The sequence below is a fragment of the Mauremys reevesii genome, linkage group 5 (assembly GCF_016161935.1).
Source record: "Mauremys reevesii isolate NIE-2019 linkage group 5, ASM1616193v1, whole genome shotgun sequence".
Taxonomy (NCBI): domain Eukaryota; kingdom Metazoa; phylum Chordata; order Testudines; family Geoemydidae; genus Mauremys; species Mauremys reevesii.
In genome coordinates this window covers 15,454,347-15,474,049 of record NC_052627.1, presented here as the reverse complement: position 1 = coordinate 15,474,049, position 19,703 = coordinate 15,454,347, and the positions used below count along the sequence as shown (strand labels likewise).

At 40.9% G+C, this 19,703-nt stretch overlaps 1 protein-coding gene across 1 annotated transcript in view; it reads right to left on the bottom strand.

Moving 5' to 3' along the window:
- Positions 1-12,218, bottom strand: part of MRPL1 (mitochondrial ribosomal protein L1) — a 32,193-nt gene extending 19,975 nt beyond the window's left edge. The window contains exons 1-7 of the mRNA XM_039541212.1: positions 12,086-12,218; positions 11,389-11,497; positions 7,257-7,512; positions 6,120-6,203; positions 3,280-3,351; positions 2,235-2,346; positions 114-214 (exon numbers count right to left, since the gene is read on the bottom strand). Of these exons, the coding sequence (XP_039397146.1) occupies positions 114-214; positions 2,235-2,346; positions 3,280-3,351; positions 6,120-6,203; positions 7,257-7,512; positions 11,389-11,497; positions 12,086-12,119 (768 nt within the window). The 5' untranslated portion in view covers positions 12,120-12,218. The remainder of the gene's footprint in view (positions 1-113; positions 215-2,234; positions 2,347-3,279; positions 3,352-6,119; positions 6,204-7,256; positions 7,513-11,388; positions 11,498-12,085) is intronic.
- Between the last annotated feature and the right edge of the window lie 7,485 nt (positions 12,219-19,703).

The window sequence follows — 19,703 nt, the reverse complement described above, 5'->3', positions numbered from 1 at the left end:
ATACAAGTTACCACGGGCATACTGTGTATCTTTCAGTAAATTATTAACTACTGCGCTAAATAATAAAGGGAAGTACATGAATTATTTGCTAAAAAATTCTTTGTAGAGCATACCATTGCTATTCTTGTCACAATAAGATTCTCCTTTTCTACCGTATACTCATGGCCCGCTTTAAAGAGTTCCAGCATTTTTGGAATGTCACGGCCCAGGGAATCTAATTAGAAAAACAAAAAGTGGAAGAAAGTATTAATGTCCATACATCTAGTACAACCAAAATGAGAGAGTTAGACGCGTTCCCTCTAAAGATAATCAAGACAAGAAACCATCGTCCTCCTTGATACACCTGCAAGATGCTGAGGACAGGGTCAGGGCCCCCAGTGGACCTCTATTCTATACCTTTACATCTCTAGGTTAGACTGAGTTGTTTTAGGAGCCTATGTACTTTTAATCAGTAATTACTGCACATGAATATTTCTATAACAGGATGCAATTTATCTGCCAGAAATACATCAAGATAATTTAAGATGAAAAACCTGTAGTAGAGCTTTATAAAAATGAAGTCTCTTGCAACACAGCCTTATTACACCAGTTAGAGATCTGGTTTGGAAAATATATTTCTAAACTGAAATTAAACAGAAAAAAACAAAACAAACCTGTATATTTTTAAAATACCACAAGATGATCAAAATATAGTTAGTAAGCGACAGTATTAGACAATTTACACAATGTGCTGACTCAATCCAGCCAAGATAGATACATCCATTCCCATCAGTAACAACAAGAGAAAAAACAGCTGCGCTTCAAGGGCCTATTTGGCTTATAATGTCATGTGCTTGTTTGAAATGTAAACTCTATTTTACTCATGTTTTTTGTTGGCTGTAGCAGAAATCAAGTGTTGCTAAACTAGAAACTGAATAATCTCTTAAGGCCACAATATAGGCTCTCTCATGTGTTCTAATGCACATCTGTAGAGGTCTGTTACATTTTTGACAGGGTAGTCCTTTGTTCCAAATGTTTAAAGAGCACAAATGTCGTCTGCCTGCTTGTAAATACACTGTGCAGATAGTTTCATAGATTCATAGATTCTAGGACTGGAAGGGACCTCGAGAGGTCATCGAGTCCAGTCCCCTGCCCTCATGGAAGGACCAAATACCGTCTAGACCCTCCCTGATAGACATTTATCTAACCTACTCTTAAATATCTTCAGAGATGGAGATTCCACAACCTCTCTAGGCAATTTATTCCAGTGTTTAACCACCCTGACAGTTAGGAACTTTTTCCTAATGTCCAACCTAAATCTCCCTTGCTGCAGTTTAAGCCCATTGCTTCTTGTTCTATCATTAGATGCTAAGGTGAACAAGGTTGTGGAGGGAAGAAAACACTAAAGATGAGGAAAAGTTCTTGATTGAAATTCTCAGTGCGTAACAATGTTAGCAAGAAAAAAACAAATGCTTGAACAGCAGCAGGATTTTAGTTTGGATCATGTTAGAAGTAACAAATGAAGATCATTTGGAAACAGAGGAAGGTCAAAAAACAGAGAAAGATATTTTAAAGAATGATATTTGTTATTGTGGGAGATCTGATAACAAGAGAGGGAATATTTATAGCATCATGAAGAAACAAGACATACATATGAAGAAAATAATTGTGAAGAGAAATAGGTTAAAGACAGATGCCATTCAAATGTGGTTAAAAAGTGGGCAAAACATACAAATAACTGGTAAGTTGTGCTGCAAGTGACTACACAAAATTTACGCACTGTTTTAGTGAAACCATTTTCCCCCACAGAACTTTGCTATAAGCAGAAGTTTATTATAAGCATATTTCAGTTCTTTGCAACATGTAAGTTTCAAAGTATGTGACTCTGCATGTATTTCTCTATGTAGATCTCTCACTACAAGTGGTTTCTTGCATATGAATAGTTCCCATAAGTTTACACAAATAGGGCTCGACTCTAAACTCAAGTTCATTTAAACTGAAGAATTGGCTCAGAGGACCAGATTTTTCAAAGATCATACTGGTCTCAAATCACAATCAAACTCGGTAAAGATCCTCTCACCAGTCAGTAAAAGACTTCATTCCAGATATACATTTTACACAGCTTCATTTCCTAAATTAACAGGCTGATTAAATTGTTTCAAGAGAAAACTCCTGCTCAAGGGCTTATTATTTAATATTAATACATTAATGTAATTAAATATTTAATAAAATAATATTTAATGGAAGTGCCTTACTTCTGTTAGTCTTTGGAAATTTTTTTCTTAGTTTGTTTTTTAAAGGTAGCAGCTTTGCTATTATTTCAGGAACGGCTATGTAAAAATCTGCATTGATTTCATCATCCAAAATCTGAAATTAAAAAAGCCAGAATAATTATGTGAAAGTTTGCAATACAGAGAGATAAGTATACGTAATATTTATTTTTGAGATAAAATGCTCAGAATTTAAAAAAAAATACCCTCAGGAAAGAAAAAGCCTTCTGTCTCTTGTGCTTCTCAGCCATCAGACTTTAAACATTTGGCAATATGACCAATGCAGTGTCAAAGAGTGCTAGGTTCTGTACCAGGGAAGACAAAGTCTAAAGAGTTCTTGGAACCAACTTTGTAGTTTTTAGAAAGATCACATTCTTAAAGCCAACCACAAGAGAATGTAAAACTAAGATATAAATATACTGGTTTGTAAGCTTTAGAGAGCAATGGAAAATTATATTCCATAAGTAATTTTTTTAAATTGTAAAAAATAAAATAGGCTTTACTTTCATTGCCAGAAAAGGCTAAAGAAAAACAAACAAACACAGCGAGCTTCCTTTAAAACAGTGGTTTTCAACCTGGAGTCTGCAGATGATGTCTAAGGGGTCTGCAAAAGATTGTTATTACCACAGAACAGTGGTTTTCAACCTGTGGTCCACAGATCCCTGGGGCTGGGGATCGGCAGACTATGTATCTCCATTTGAAATTAAATTTAGGGATCTGCAAATGAAAGGTTGAAAACAACTCCTTTAAAGCGACCAATAGAAGACTAAGGTAAAGGAGGGCAAACCTGTTTTATCTTACATCTTATAACATATTCACATTGCTTACTTTTCTTCTTACAACCCCATTCTCCTTATCAGAGCTTGTGTTACATCTACTTACATGTCAGTAAACTAGAATGAGCTTAACACCATCCTTTGTCTCACCTCTCAGTTTAGACCACTGAAACTTACAAGGGTAAAGCTTCCCAGCCTTGACAGAGTTTTTGTAAAGCGAAAAATGCAATTTACACTAATATAAAAGAAAATACCATTTGGATTAATTCAGTCCCTCCTGCAAAAGCAGCTCCATTTTCTTTTGCTATTTTAATTTCTTCTTCTTTCTGGAAAAAAAAAAAAAAGATAGCCCAGATATAACATATGTACTAGCAATCATTCTGTTATTACTTCAATGTCACCAACAGTAGAATGATTTTGCCAGCACAGCCATATGCACTGAATGAAAAGCCAACTCACTTGTGAGTTAAACATGAAACTATCAGATGATAACAACTCTTTAAAACTAGTGAAGTTTAGAGATAGGTGACACTGGGGATCTTTAGTAGAAGCTCTCTCTCTAATGCACAAATTTTAATCAGGTCCCAGTAAGGAGTGGCAACAAAATCTTTGCCATGATCTCACCAAATCTAGAGAACAGTGTTACAGTGAGACAGGAAATGTTAATTTATGCTGAGTAGTTTTCACTCGGTTTCTTGCTTTCTTTCTCCCATGATCAGGATGAAGCAACCAGCCATCTGCTAGATGGAGTCTTATCCTTTAAAGAAAAAGTGGAGGAAGTTTTAGTGCACTAGTGAAGATGATTGTTAATCACTTCCTTGAAGTGAACAAGCTACCATTAAACAAATACTGAAGAGCCCTTTACTTGAAAAAGATGTTTGGAAATTATTCATTCTGTACACGTGATCCAATTAATTTCCTTTCAGATCTCAGTACTGAACAGAAACCATCAATATCATCTAGTGATCTGTCAACAGCTTTTAATACCATTGATGAGATATTAATGGCTTGCTTACATGAGCTATTATAAAATCATGTTTAGTTTTTTATAAAAAAAAAAAAGAAATTACACAGCTTCACACTTTCTTTTCAGAGGGGTGCAGGTGGGTAGATTCTGGGGAAACTACTTATCCTCCCCCAGATGCTCACATATGAAGGGTCACAATAAGTTGCATTCTGTCTCACTCTTATCCACTGTGCAAATCGTACAATGAGAGAGAGAAGTTTCAGAGCTGCAGTATCATCAGTCGGCTGGGGATACTCCATTCTACATCTTCCATTTAATTCTGATTCTACAAAATCACTTCTTTCCGAGTTATTTGACTTAGGCAGGGACCTTGATGAAAGCAAACTGGATGACAAGTGGAAGCTTTTGTTAGAACAGAGAGACAGAAAATGGCGGCATGAATATCCAGAACCTCCTAAGAAGGATGCACACTATGCCCACCTTTTACTAAAATGGCTCACATATTAGAGGTCCTACTGGAATCCTTACTGCCCCTGAATTCTGTTGGTAAGCTGGCCCCTAGTGCCTTTCATTATCTATAGATAGCTAGGATGTTGCAGGTATTCTTTTCCAGTACAGGCAATACAACCATGATTCATGTCTCTGTCACTTGATATTAGACTACTCTACTGCATTCTGCTTAGGGCTACCTTTGCAGTCTACACTAGGTGGAGCTTGTGAGCAGAATGCTGTTGCTTGTCTGAATGGTGGCTTGAATATAGAACACTTGGACTCAAGTTTCTGCAGTGGTTTCCTGCTATCTTCTGCGTGATCATTATCCTTGCAACCTTAAATGGTCTGTGATGTTGTTTGGGAGATTGCTTTTCACTTTATACCCTGTTAAAACTATTATAGTCAGCTGGAAGCCTCTACAGCTAAAGTCTCCAGAAGTGGTAGCAGGGCTCTCACATTTGATGAAATTTGCTCCCTTTGATGATTTTCTACAATTACACTAACAAGCTCCAGGGCCCGATATAAAATATTTATTTTGCTTAAATGTTGGTCTATTTTTGTTATAGTTCATCTTGTGCCTGAAAAAAATCGCTGCTATTAGACTGCAGTATAGGTTCTGCCAATGCTTGTGCTGTACCTATTCTGTGGGTAAGTGAAGATTTGTGGTATATAGGGCTGTTAATGCAGGACCTTTCATAAGCATTTAAATACTTTAAATGAAATGTATCAGCAAAAGTTCTATACAAGACTTATTCCAAAAAATTAGTTTTCTATAATGTACATAAGTCAGGCATTTGGCAGTCTTGAAAGAAAGGAGAAAAAGTTTAGGGAGGGCAACTAAAAGATTAAGCATTTGGTATTAAGACAAACCAAATACAGAGGCACAAACTTTATATTATATAAACTGAAGTTTAAACAAATAAAGATGAAAGATAATTATGGACAAATGGGGAAAATGAGAAAAACAGCAATGGATTCTAACAAGCGAAGGGACACTTCCTTTAACCCGCATTAGGTTACAAGAGCTCCATTATGAGTTGCTTCAGCCTTGGTACTCAATTCCTCTTAAATTTACAGTACTAGAATATTCTGCTAACACAAGACAAGCGAACCCAAAAAAGTAGGAATAAATGTATTAAATTGCTAAGCAACCAGAGCCCAGGTCCAGGGCTGCAGCTCCCGGGGAGAGACGGCCCTCCTTTCCAGCCCCAGCTCGGGGGCTGCCACAGTGGGGGAGAGACGGAGAGACCCCCCTCCTTCCCAGCCTCAGCTCTGTAGCTGCCGTGACAGGGGAGAGAGGGCACATCCATCACATCAGAAAGGTAAAGACTACTGGTATTAAAATATGAACCGTGGGCTTTTATTTGTAGCACAAAAAAGCATTTATTATCAAGGTTTTTTTTAAATAGCACTTCTATCCAAAGCGCTTTACAATATTTAGCTAACGGTACAAACAACATTTGGAAAGATCATTAAGTGGTCCGCCGAGACCCTCAGTAATTTTCAAGTAGTCCACGAAAAAAAACGTTTAAGAACAAATGTCCTACACATATACAAAATGAACCATGTACTAAACTTTTGTTGTATACATAAAATATCTGAAATGCAGGACTTTTACATAACATGTTTACTCACCTCTGTGAATACCATAACTTTATTGATTTCACTTGCAAAAGGAAATGGTAGAAGAATGGTGCCGACAAACTGATCCACTTTTTTCTAATGATATAAAAAAAAAAACCAGTGGTTGGTGCAAATTTAAAACTATCTTACTGTAGGACATCTAAAGCCTAACTGGAACTTGGTTTATACAAAAGGTTTTTTTGTATATTTTTCCCACTTGTGTGGAGCTGGTCCACTATGTACTAACATTTGTGTTGTAAGTTGACTACGAACTACTGAAATTACAAATAAAGAACAGTTCTACCTATAGATTATTATTGGTACGTTAGGTAAGCTGTTGACTTGACAACTAGATAGTCTAAAATGCATTACTTGAAATATGAGAATAGAACAAATTGACACTTTACACACTTCTGTATTTTTGTCCCTCTAGTTCAATTTATTACTCCCTCAAAACAAGGAAGGTGCCTATGCCATTCCCATACACGCTGCTTTTCCCGTCGTGCTGCCAAGAGAGAAGTGACAACATTCACCAAGGGCAGAAGGAAGTTAAATAAAAACAGGAGGGGAAAGAGGGAGGAAAATTATTGTCTCTACTCTCATTCCCGTAAGAAGCGCACCCAGGAACAGTAGGGGATTAGATGTGGATTTCTGTTCAGTACAGTACAACGTGAACAGCACTAGCAAGAGTGGGGGGGGGGGGTAAGAGAGAGAGAGAGAGAGAGAGAGAATATACTGGATTTTAACATGACCGGGCGCCAACTTTTAAACTATACAAATCTTCTAAAGGGACTATATGAACACAGATAATCATTATGAAAATAGGTTGGGTCTTGGAATAGGACTTTAACTATACAGCAGTCTTTAAAACATTAGAAGAACAGAAACTGTTGATAACTGGAGGAAACATCTTAAGTCCTGAATTTGAAGGATACCATATACAGTTCTGCCAAAGCACAATGTCATCTAGGAAAGACCACTGAATACCTGGCATAAACATGTCGCAAAATGTGAAAGAAGTTTGGAGACTAAGCCAGAGCAAGATGACAGGAAAGCCTCTTCACCATAGTGCATTTCTTTCCCTTACAATTAAGAAAGGTAGTTTCTTAAAATATCACAACTGCAAATCCGTAGGTACTGTCAACATACCTTCTTCTCTAGCATCATATCCAGAGTGATGTTAGCATATACATGTTGTTTTGGGTAAGTGAAGTCCAATTGCTGAAACTTCTTCAGCATGTCCACAGCCATCTCTGCGTCATAGACTGGCCTTTCATACAACCATGTTAAATACACATCATCCACTGGCTTGCTTGCTAACTTTCGTCTGTAAGTGTTCTTTTTTTTTGCTGGCTCTGCATCTGAAGTTTTCTGCTTGGCATCCTTTGAACCTTTTTTTGCAGTTCTTTTGCAAATCAAAATGATAAATATAAGACCATTAACCTTAATGCTTAGTATGTACTTGAATACAAAAGAGTTTCGTTGAAACTGCATCTCAATAAAAAGCAATGTCTTGTGTGGCCAAGTCAACTCATGAAATGTCAATCCATCAAAACCGCGCTTGACTTCCCACCTGCTCCGCCCACCCATCTACTGTAAACATAGGAGGAAGAGTAAAGACAAATCAGAACCAAAAGGCTATTAATGAAACTGAACCTCAAAGGTTACGAAGCAAGAGATATTAGATTGCCTACTGACCGACTATGCGTATGGTCACAGATGGACTTTGCTAGTCATCTTAATGAAGATTTAAATAATCAGAACATAGCACCTATTAAATAAATCATAATCCCTCTAAACCAATCTGCCTCAGTAATCCAGTAAAAATTCCTAAAGAATTAAACATTACAATGTTATTTTCTTCCTGGCTTCAAGTTTCCAGTGGGATGTAGCTCCCACCTCATCATGGCAACAATCCTGAATATCCTCTCAGAAATCAGAAGCTTTAAAATCTGTTTTTGTGCAATCAGTTTAGTGAAAGAGCACCAACGACTTTGGAATCTGAATTTGTGCTCTGATAATGACTGACTCCCTAGATCAGGGGTAGGCAACCTTTCAGAAGTGGTGTGCCAAGTCTTCATTTATTCACTCTAATTTAAGGTTTCGCGTGCCAGTAATACATTTTAATGTTTTTAGAAGGTCTATTTCTATAAGTCTATAATATATGACTAAACTATTGTTGTATATAAAGTAAATAAGGTTTTTTAAATGTTTAAGAAGCTTCATTTAAAATTAAATTAAAATGCAGAGCCCCCCAGACTGGTGGCCAGGACCCGGGCAGTCTGAGTGTCTCAGAAAATCAGCTCGTGTGCCGCCTTTGGCACATGTGCCATAGGTTGCCTACCCCTGCCCTAGATAAATATTAGAGCAAAATATCCTGGCTTTGGCTCAAAAGTTAATTTAGATAACTGTGTTGGCTTCACCACTGATCTGCGAACATTAGTGCACAAGTTGCATTCCATTGTTACCACTTAATTTGTATTTAATGGAAAAAACAAATTGAAATTCCTACTCTGAAGTTGTCGTTTCTCTACCCCGATATAACATGGCCTGATGTAACATGAATTCAGATATAACGCGGTAAAGCAGTGCTCCGGGGGAGCGGGGCTGCACACTCCGGCAGATCAAAACAAGTTCAATATAACGCGGTTTCACCTATAATGCAGTAAGACTTTTTGGCTCCCAAGGACAGTGTTATATCGGGATAGAGGTGTATTACAAAAAAGACTAGTTCCACTTTTAGAAATTCAAATAAACACTTCCAAATTAGCAAGATTTTCTTCTCAAAAAAGGCAAGTGGGACATTATCCTGGCAATCCTATTTACTCACAGACCTGTAGGAGTTAGTTCGCCCCCATATTTTAAGACTATCCGAAAGATAGCAATGTGAATGTGCTTTGTCATCTTTGCCAGTTTCCATTAATTTCCTGTAAGAAGGAATTAATTCAGTGCCATACTGAACAATCCCATATTCTGTGTATATGGGAAAGATATTGTAACCCATTACAACTAGTACAGCAGAAGCCATTTAAGACTGGCTACCCAGGCAGATCAAATAAATCTGTTTTACCCAATGTGGGTCATAAACGATCAGCCCTCTCCACCCTCCTCCTTACAGCTCTCTGCAACTTCCTTAAGTTTTCTCTACTTTTAAGAATCCCATTTTGGGGAGTCCTAACACCTCTTAGGCTCTATAGCAGTGGTTCCCAAACTAGGGGCGTGGCTTGTTCAGCGTAAACCCCTGGCGGGCCGGGCCCATTTGTTTACCTGCCACGTCCGCAAGTTCAGTGGCGCAGGCCAAGGGACGTGCTGGCTGCCGCTTCCCGCCGCCCCCATTGGCCTGGAGTGGCGAACTGCGGCCACTGGGACCTGCGATTGGCCGAACCTGTGGATGCAGCAGGTAAACAAACTGGCCTGGCCCACCAGGGGCTTACCCTGAACAAGCCACGCTCCCTAGTTTGGGAACCGCTTCTCTATAATCTATTGAATTTTAAATTTTGTTGTTATTAAGGAAGGGAATTGGTCTATTTTTACGTGAGACTTTGGTTATCACAAAGCACAGAGAACGTAGGGTTCTCAAGGATTGTCACATGATCATAACAGAACTCAGAATTCTCTCATAACAGGAAAAAGAGCAGTTTACTCTTAAGCAATTCTTTGCTATCTTTAAAAGTTAAGGTCCTGATTTTTAAAGGTGCTGAGTAAGTACAATACCTGTCAAAGTCAATGGGAGCTTTGGCTGCTGAATAGCTCTGGAAAAATCAGGCACTAAGTGTTTGGGAATAAATACTCTCAAGGTGTTTTGCACCTGATACTCTGCATTTCATATGACTGTGTTAAAGATCTAAATTAATGTTGCACAGTTATGTCAAAATACAAAAGTTAAGGTAATATTTGCAACTCCACTCCTTCATGCATATGTGGTGTGTTATGGTACAGTCTCCAATCAGGTGATCACATACTGCTGTTCAAACACAACATAATACCAAGCTCTTGTAGAAGATGCTGTACATATATGTACCTAAGACTGTAAAAAAATAAAAGTCATGGACTACTCTGTGGATGTCTGACACATAATACACTAAACTAATTTATATACCCTCTCTTCAGACCCACTACCACAACCATATATTTATCTTAAGATTTTATCGTGTGACCCATCACCATTGTATATGAGCATCTTTCACATAAAAACAATAGTAATACTGAAATCTACAGCAACAACAAAAGTCAGCCAAAGTTTAATAGCTAGGCTAAGAGGCAATTGAAAGGATTATATATATATATATATATATATATATATAAAAACAATATATATATATATATATATATATATATATATATATATATATATATATATATGCAATTACAAAGCTATACATATATTCATACAAGTGTTGTATATATTTCATGGTCTTCCCTTCCTGAGTCTATTTGAATGTTGCTCATCATCTTATGTTCCAATCCTGCAAACAGCTCTCTGCAGGAAGACCCCAAGTGCCTTCATAACATTATCTAGTTTTCAAGGCCAATGAGAATGGGAGGGTGAAGAGGACATAAAGGAAGAAATAGATATAGAAGAATGAGCATTAAAAGTATGTTGTCAATTTAAAGTCATACTTCCATTAAACTATACTTCGCCTACTTTTTCAAGCAACAGTTCACATTACTATAACAGACAGAAATTAGGAGCATTTGACAATATTTTGTGCATAGTAAGTTTTATTGTACTGTCTACATAGTTTTGTTCCTCTCATCTATGTACATCTTTCACACAACAGATTTTTTAAGAGGAAAATGTGATTGTAAAACCGCACCAACGGGCAGGAGAAGCAGGAGCATATGCACCACTTAAAATTACTAATTTTTATAAACCAACTAGCTTTCATGTTGATATCCTCCCTTTAGTAGTCCATTTGATAACAGCCTCACTGATAGGACTGACTAATTCTTACTAGTCTATTTTGTTCTGTAACATTTGTATTTATTTTACTGTTCATAAGCAAGTATATAGAAAAGTGAATTAAAAAAATAAATACTGTGACTATGGCAAAGCACTTATCCTTCTTCAGTAATAGTGTTTAACCAAAAGGTGGTCACTTCCAGAAGGACCTCTAATACTCCATTAGAAAGGGAAGTAACATAAGTTGCACTAGTGATATGTGCAACGGCGCCACTTATACCAATATTCAAGATATTATTAATTCTTCTGAATTTTAAAAGCCATTTGTGTAACCCATGAGTACAGACACAGCCTGCTAGAAATATAGTAAACACTCACTTTGCAGCAGCATAGGGTCTAATGGATAGTGGTATGCTTCCAAGGCAGGGAACTACTGAGGTACGTTGGTCAATCCTGGGAAAAATATGGCTGGGAAACTGAGCCAGAACTGTTTAAAAATACAACAACAAAAAGGTTTGTAATATTGCTACTCTAATCAGCTCGCACAGACAGGTAGGGGGGTTTTTCTTTAAGATCTATTTTGAGGTGGTTTGTGAAGCTATTTTTGCAGATTTCCGGCGCCTGTCTAGTCATAACAAACCCTTGGAGCCAGGCCTGTCAGCTGTGCCTCACCGGGGGGGTGTGTGTGGAGCCTCCCTAGTTTAGGATTCCTATTAAAAGCCCGTTTGAGTCTCTCCACCCGTTCTGTGGAGATCCCGCTCTGCCCTGCAGCCGGGGGGGGGGGGAGCAGAGACTGGCCGCCCCGCTGCAGGGAGCGGACTCGCCAGTCGTTCTCCGGCCCCACGTGAGACGCTCGTCCCAGGGCCGTGGCCCGCCCCGCCTTGCAGAGCCTCCGCAGCGGGGCGGCAGCCAGAGCGGAGCCCCCGGGCGAGCAGAGCGGGAGCAGGAGCGGGGCGGCCCCACGGCTCCCAGCGAGCCCGGACCGGGCCGGCGCCCCCACCCCTGTTACCCCGAGGGAGGGGCGGGGGGTCCCCGCTCGGCGGCCCCCGGGCTCAGTTCCAGGCCCCGCACTCACGTCTCCGCAGGCAGCACCTGCCGGGCGCCGCCATGTCGCCGAGCCGGGCCGTGTCACACTCACAGCGATCCCAGCTGCCGCGCGGAGCCGAGCAGGAAGGTTCCGGGGACGAAGCGGTTCCCGGTGTCACACCCTTCCCCCTCCGCTGGGGGGGGGAGAGCGCCCCCTGCGGGTGGAGCACGTGGAAGCCGGGTCTGCCCCCGCCCCCAGGATTCCAGGACGATCAATGGGAGCCAAGAGCCCCTAGTGCCTGAGGGAGGAGGGAGCTGCCCCCAACTCCAGCCCCCCCAGGTGCTGGAACTAGGGGTGCTGCTGCACCCCCTTGCTTTGAAGTGGTTTCCATCACATACAAGGTTTACAGTTTGGTTCAATGGCGCTCAGCACCCTCATTATACACATTGGTCCTGCACCCCTGTAACCCCCTGTGCCTGGTGACTTGTGTGCCACCTCCCCCCCCACCCCCCAGTTTCTTGCTCATGCTTGTGCAAGGGCTGGGCATGCAACTATGGGTGCCAGGTCTGCCGGCTCCAGAGCAGGGCCAGAGAGGTGGCCTGCCCCAGACCGGCAGGGTCATGGAGAGAGTAGTAGCCTTGGCCCCCGGGCCTCGCTTCACATTGGCATTGTGTTGTTTTTCTGATTGATAAAAGCATTGGGATCGCACAAGTGTCTGCTTTGGAGAGAAGGGTTGGTCCTGTGGTTACAGCACTGGATTGGGACCCTGGAAATCAAGGGTTAGGCCCCAGAAGTCCTGTCTGTGGACAAGACCCTGCACCAGTTATTTAATCTCTCTGTGCCTTGGTTTCTCAGCTGTAAACTGGAGCTAATACTTCCTGGGCTGGCGTGAGGACAAGTATATTGATGTTTGTCAGCTACCACCCCCATAGGATCAGATAATTATCTAGATAGAGAAACCCAGCCATGAGCAGAGGGGATGAGTCAACCCCAAGTTGAATCTCAGGCTTCACACTTTTCCATCATAGCTGATCTGACACTGCTCTTGCTTGTAAGGATAGATCCCTGCTATGTCCCTGCTTGGGACATCTAGATACTATTTTAATATAAATAATAACCACATTAAGGAGCTGTGCTCTGGTCCTGAGCTGTACCTTGCAGCCTAAACACAATAAAAGGTATAACACAAATGAGGCAATTATATTCTATGCACCCCCTTGGAATAGCTGTGTTGGCTGAAACCATTTTAAAAGTTACATTTTAAAATTGCTTTTCTAGTGGACTATTTTGTATTACAAATACAGCCTAATTCTTCACAGTAGAGTAGAATTCCTTGTCCCCTGCTCTGGCTAATAGCAGTAGTTTGATTTTAAAATGAAAGTTACACAAACGATGAGCATACTAGGCCCCAATCGTTCAATTAGTTCTGTGTGCGTGGAGCTCAGAGTTAGGGTCTCAGTTTGCACATTTTAAATAATTTCTTTTATATTAATGGAAACTCATGCGCAAATATCATTAGTCACTCATAAGATAAGAGTGCCTCTCAGACTTTCCAGTGAGATTTGTATTTATATTGTGCAACCCAGCAATTTACAGTATGTGAAGCAGAGTCACTGGCCTTAAAGATTCAATAAATTCCTTGGGAATATCTGTTTATCTATCCTTATTTTTGCTGTGATTTGCATTATTCTTTAAATATATTATGATGGCATGCTCTTTAGCGTGCTCTATGAGCCCTTCATGTGGCTTCTTACCAGTTAGATCACAAATAAATGACTGGATGCAAAATCAGGGATATGACAAAATTAGATGAGGATGCTTGAAATGGAGCCAGGCTCATTTCTATTTACTTTTAAGAGGGGATATTTTCATTACATTAAAATAACTGGTTGTCTATTAAACTGTCAACACTTTCTCAACTTAAAGTACAGGTCTGCCGTGGAAAAAAAACTAGTAAAAGTGGCTTCCTCTTACTCACTGATCTATTCCTTGTGTGCATTCAGTCACATCTGCTGACTTTAGTGATAAAAATAGTGATTATGATGCTGCAAAGACTGCTGCTCTGTGTAAAGTTACTCATGTTCTGACACGTTTGCAGAAACAGGGCCTCAGTGATTATTACCTTTTGCTCCTTAGCTCTGTAGACCCAACACAGATAAAAGAGAATGAGTTGATTTCTGTTTTTTCTTGGGCATCATCAATAGAACTTTTTACTGGGTTCCAATCATTAAAGGAAGTGGGACTGAACAGGTGTCACTAATGGCATATTTTGGCCTGCAAAACTTTTATGACGAATGATAATGCTTGCAAAGTAAAGAACCCAGCCTGACTTTTAGAGCCCAGATCATAGGTGCGGGAAGTAGGGATGCGGGGGGTGCTGCAGCACCCCCAGGTTTTATGCAGGGCCACTGGCTACAAGCATAAAACCTGGGGATTCTTTCCGCACCTATGCCCTGCTCCCAGCCCTCCGCTCACACTCTGTTCCCCATCCCCTCACCTCAGCTGGGGTTCGGGTCCCGTGCTGGTCCCACCCCCACTCCCAGGCCTTCTCTCCCAGGGCCCACCAGCCCCGCACCTGGGGCCCTGGATGCCGGCCCCTGCCTGGGGCTCCACTCCTGGCCCCACGCCCGCCCCCAGCTCTGGCCTCAGCCCCCTTACCTCTGTCCCGGTCCCCCCTCCTGGAGATACAGCCCTGATCCCAGCCTTGGGACAGGAGACAGGGTAAGAGGGCTGGCTTTCAGCACCCCCACTATTAAAAATGTTCCAGCACCACTGGCCCAGGTTGAGTTTTCAGGACCAGCGGTTAGAAAGCCATCTTTTTGTTTATAAACTCAGCATGTTTGATATTGCAGACAGTGAAAGAAAAATGTAGAATCCCATCTTAGTATACATAATCACTTTTTCTGTTAGAACACTTTAAACTTCTGGAGATGTTTTATTAAAAAAAAAACAACCCACACACAAAGCAAAGAAAACCCAACAAAACACACAACAAAAGACAACACCAGTGTTTAATCTGACTGTGATGGGTGCCACACAAAACTTATGTCTAATAGAAAGACGTGAGGAAAAGACAACATTAACATTGCAAAGTCACTCAGGAAGAACCCCACTGATTACAATTTAGGATTTTTTTCATCACCAAAAAGGGTTTTTTAAATAAATTCTATAGCCCCAATTTGCTTTTGTAACTAATGTTCCATGCTGTGTGACAGGCTATCTAACGGAAGTCTTCAAGCTATAATTTGCTAACTTCCTACTGTTTTGCAGATGATCCTTCCTGAGTTGTCCATAAAAATAAGATGTGATTGATTAGCACTGGTCCTAATGTGCATAAGTGTTTCTTTTTTAAACACCATGAGAAATTTACTATCAAGACACTGAGATTTAAATAATCAGATGGAGAGTGATACAATCAGAGAAAATGGTTTTAGCAACAGCACATTGGATGGACTTGAGCAGCATAAATATATTTTACAACATCTAGTACTGAGGTATCCCACTATTCTTTCAATACTGAGAATCAGCCGTGCATCCCCTACACCAGTGGTTTTCAAACTTTTTTTCTGGTGACCCAGTTGAAGAAAATTGTTGATGTTCATGACCCAACAGAGCTGGGGATGGGGGATTTGGGGTGTGGGAGGGGCTCAGGGCTGAGGCAGAGGGTTGCAGTGCAGGGGTGAGGACTGCAGGGTGGGACTGGGGATGAGGGGTTTAGGGTGCAGGGGAAGGCTCTGGATTTGCGGGGGCTCAGGGCTGGGGCAGAGGGTTGGGGTGCAGGAGGGGGTCAGGACTCTGTGCTGGGGGTGCAGGAAGGGTCTTTGGGTTTGCGGGGCGGCTCAGGGCTGGGGCAGGGGATTGGGGCATGGGGTTACCGCGGGTGACTCCCGGTCAGCGGCACAGCGGGGGTGCTAAGGCAGGCTTCCTGCCTGTCCTGGCACCGCAGACCACACTGTGTCCTGGAATTGGCCAGCAGCAGGTCCGGCTCCTAGGTGGAGGCACGTAAGCCGCTCTGAGTGGCTCTAACCCGCAGGCATCACCTCCTCCCACTCCCATTGGCAGGGAACCAGGGGCAGGGGCAGCATGTGGCGCCCTGCGGCCCCCTCACCTAGAAGCCGGACCTGCTGCTGGCCGCTTCCAAGGCGCAGCGCGGTGTGATAACAGGTAGGGACTAGCCTGCCTTAGCTGGGCACCATCACCGATGGCACTTTTAACGGCCCAGTCAGCGGTACTGACCAGAGCCGCTGCAACGCTTATCTCATTCCTCTCAAGTCCTCAGATATTATTAGAGCTGGTTGAAATTTTTCAAAATTTTGACAAAAAATTGAAAGATGCTATTTCAATAACATTTCTTAAATTCTTTGATCGACTATAGTTCTTACTCCGTAACAGTTCTTACACTCACACTGTAGTTATCAATGTTCCGGAGTAGCTTCTCAAAAGCTTAAAAAAATCCTGTGTCTAAATCATGGTACTTCCATTGAATTCTAAAAAGTTAGCTGTGTGATTTACTCTTATAAGCACTTTCTTGGTTGGTTCCTCTTATGCTTTACTCATCTCAGCATGAATAACTCTGTTTCTAATGATTTCTCTCATTATCTTCCCAGTATTGAGGTAGAGATTAGTAGTCTATCATTTGTAGGAACACAGTTAGCTCCTCATTTAAGTACAATAATGTTAGCTGCCCTATGGGATAGAAAAAAGATCAGAAAATGAAGAAGAAACAGTTTCTTTGTTTGGTATCCATTCCTTGTGTTTATTTGGGTTTATGTAGAATTTAGTTGCATATCACCGAGTAAATAAATGGATGTTTTAAGAAAGTTATATTACAGTTGTGTATAGCTCTTTTTAAATAAAAAAAAAACCCAACAACAACAGATAGGACCATCCATGTTTGTTTTTAAAAATGAGTTAAACATTTATGGGGGTTTTTAATACATTGTGTCAAACTGACAAAAATATTTTGAAAAAACATGATGTTTGCTTCAATTCTTTATTGTTAAGGTTGATACATTCCATGAAGAACAAGTTATTTTTGAGTCTCACAAAAGATGTTATCTATTTTTCCATACGATGTGTAACTTGTTTTGAAACATACTCTTTTCATTTCTTTCTGTATCATGTCAGTTGTTGAGTAGAACTACATTCCCTATTTAAAACATTTCAATAACAGTGACAAGTCTTTGCACTTATATAGTATCTTCTTGCCATAACTCTCATCTGTATCTCATTTTGAGAGACATACAAGTTCAACACCAAAATGGCATCCCCTGACTTGAATTGTTGAAAATAAAGAATCAGGAAACTAAGATTACAGAAAAGGTTATCTACACCACAGGAAGGGATTTTAACATTCCAGCACTAATAACTTTCGTTTGTCCCTCAATCTGAATATTTGCCACACACATTGTATGTCATATTGGGACGCTCACAGCTTGAAAAATATCCTATCCAAGGAGTCAAAGAACATTAGAAACTTTAATTAAGCCTCACAAGTCCCCTGGGACAAAAGGATGTATAATTAGCCACGTTTTATATATGGGGACTATGAGGGGGAGAACAGTCAAGGCTAAACTTTCAGGATGTGTTTATGAATTGTGTGTTCTTCAATTTTGGGCTAACCAACTTGAGATATCTGTGCCTGACTTTTCAGAGGTGGCAAGGACCCCACTGATGTCAGCTGGAGTTATGAATGCATTGTACTTCTAAAAGTTAGGCCTTAGTTTCTGGGTGCCCAGTTGGAGACATTTGAGGGGTACACAATTAGTGAACATCACAGACTGTTGACTGCATGCAACTTACCCAAGGCCCCTCAGTCTGCGGCAGAGCTCAGTACGGAAACCAGATTGCCTGACTCACAGTCCTGAGTTTTAACCACTAGACCTAGGCCTGAATACTGCAGACATTTACATGCTTAGCTTTACTACCACAAGCAGTCCCATTGATTTCAATGGTATTACATTAGTAAAGTTAAGCACATGTAGAAGCAGGGGTTTAATAAGTGATATTCCTCACAAATCAAATTCTGTTTAGAATACAACCTCTCCCCCCAGAAACCTCACACTGAGGATTAAACTCCAGAAACCATTGCAAGAATTGATAAAAAGATATAGTAGACATTTTAGGTAAGTTTTTAATAGCGTAAGAGATATTATAATTACAGAAGTAATCTAGTTTTCATTGCAACCAAAAGGAAACCCAGGGAGCAAACACAACACGAAAAAGGATTGTGTGATGATGTTACACTACAATGAGTAAGAAAGCATGTGAAAATTAAGGAACTATGGATAATTGCACCTCAGACTATACAATGGCTGTGGAACAGGAGAAGTTTCACATGCTATATATTAACTAAAGCTTTAATTTCAGCAGCCTTGGTCTCAGCAAACCATCTGCTCTCTGTGCTTAAAATGAAATAGGTACAAAACAGTCTGGTATTGTTGGCACTTTTTAAAATGCTGATAGCTGCATTCCAGAAGTTGCTTGCTACAAGAGGAATCTCACTTCTACAGAACATTTTGGGAATGGAGCTGTGGCCCCAAACTCAAATTAATGATGTGCAAACAAAGCACCATTCAAAAGTTAAGATTAAGGCAGGACCCACTTGAAAACCCAGAAAAAATAATGAAAATGGTAAAGAGGAAGGAAATCGGAAGAGAATAGGAGAGAAATGTGATTAAGAAGAGGAAGGCTTCAATGAAAGTTAGGAATCTAAATACCTAAATATTATTAGTTGTCCCCCGCAATTAGTGGGTTTCTGAGGCCCTGTGGAACCTCCCCTTAGGCTGGGGGGGGATCCGTTAGCATGCCCGCCCCGTTTCCCGGAAACCCAATAGATACTCTTTACAATATTGACATCTACCCAAACAATCACAGAACTTCTCCACATGTTGCTACTGAAGTAAACTAACCATCCAAGTATTCCCTCTCCATTCTCCTTTCATTTAACATGGCCTGGAAACTTTAATAAGCCTTCCCTGACAAGGATTGGCTCTGATCACTGCGAACAGTTTGTAACTTTCCTTTTCCAGCAACTTTAAAAAGCAACTCTGCTCTGAGAAATGACTCTGTAAAAATGGTATTGTGAGGTTTTACATTTATCGTGTCTCACTAATTCCCATAGCAAATTTGCTCAGGTTATAAATAAAAAGATAAGTACTGCTAGCTCTGAAAGCTAAAATAGGTTCTTTCCTTCTCATGCAGCAGCACCAGTAGTTAAAGATCTTCAGGCCAAATGATACCTTTAGTTACGTCCATGCAACCACATTTGCCTTTGATTTCAGTTGTTCATAGTTTGGGGCTCCCCATCCGTATACTCCTAGTTACACAAGGGGAGTATGTTTCCATGGAGCATTCAATACCCAGGGGCATTTACTGAAGTCATTCTCCCTTTCCCTAATCCCTCAGACACAAAGGGATTTCATCTTCTCATGAAGCAATAGAGAGAAATAACAGTGCTTCGGGGACTAAGAGCTACTGTCAATTTCTCTATGTGATACTACTGGGAGAATTGCTGAGCAGGGCCGCCCAGAGGATTCAGGGGACCTGGGGCAAAGCGGGGAAGCTGCGGCGCTTGTACTCACCCGGCGGCAGTCCAGGTCTTCGGCAGCTTTTCAGCAGCGGGGGGGGGCTTCAGTCGCTCCACGTCTTCGGCAGCACTGAAGGG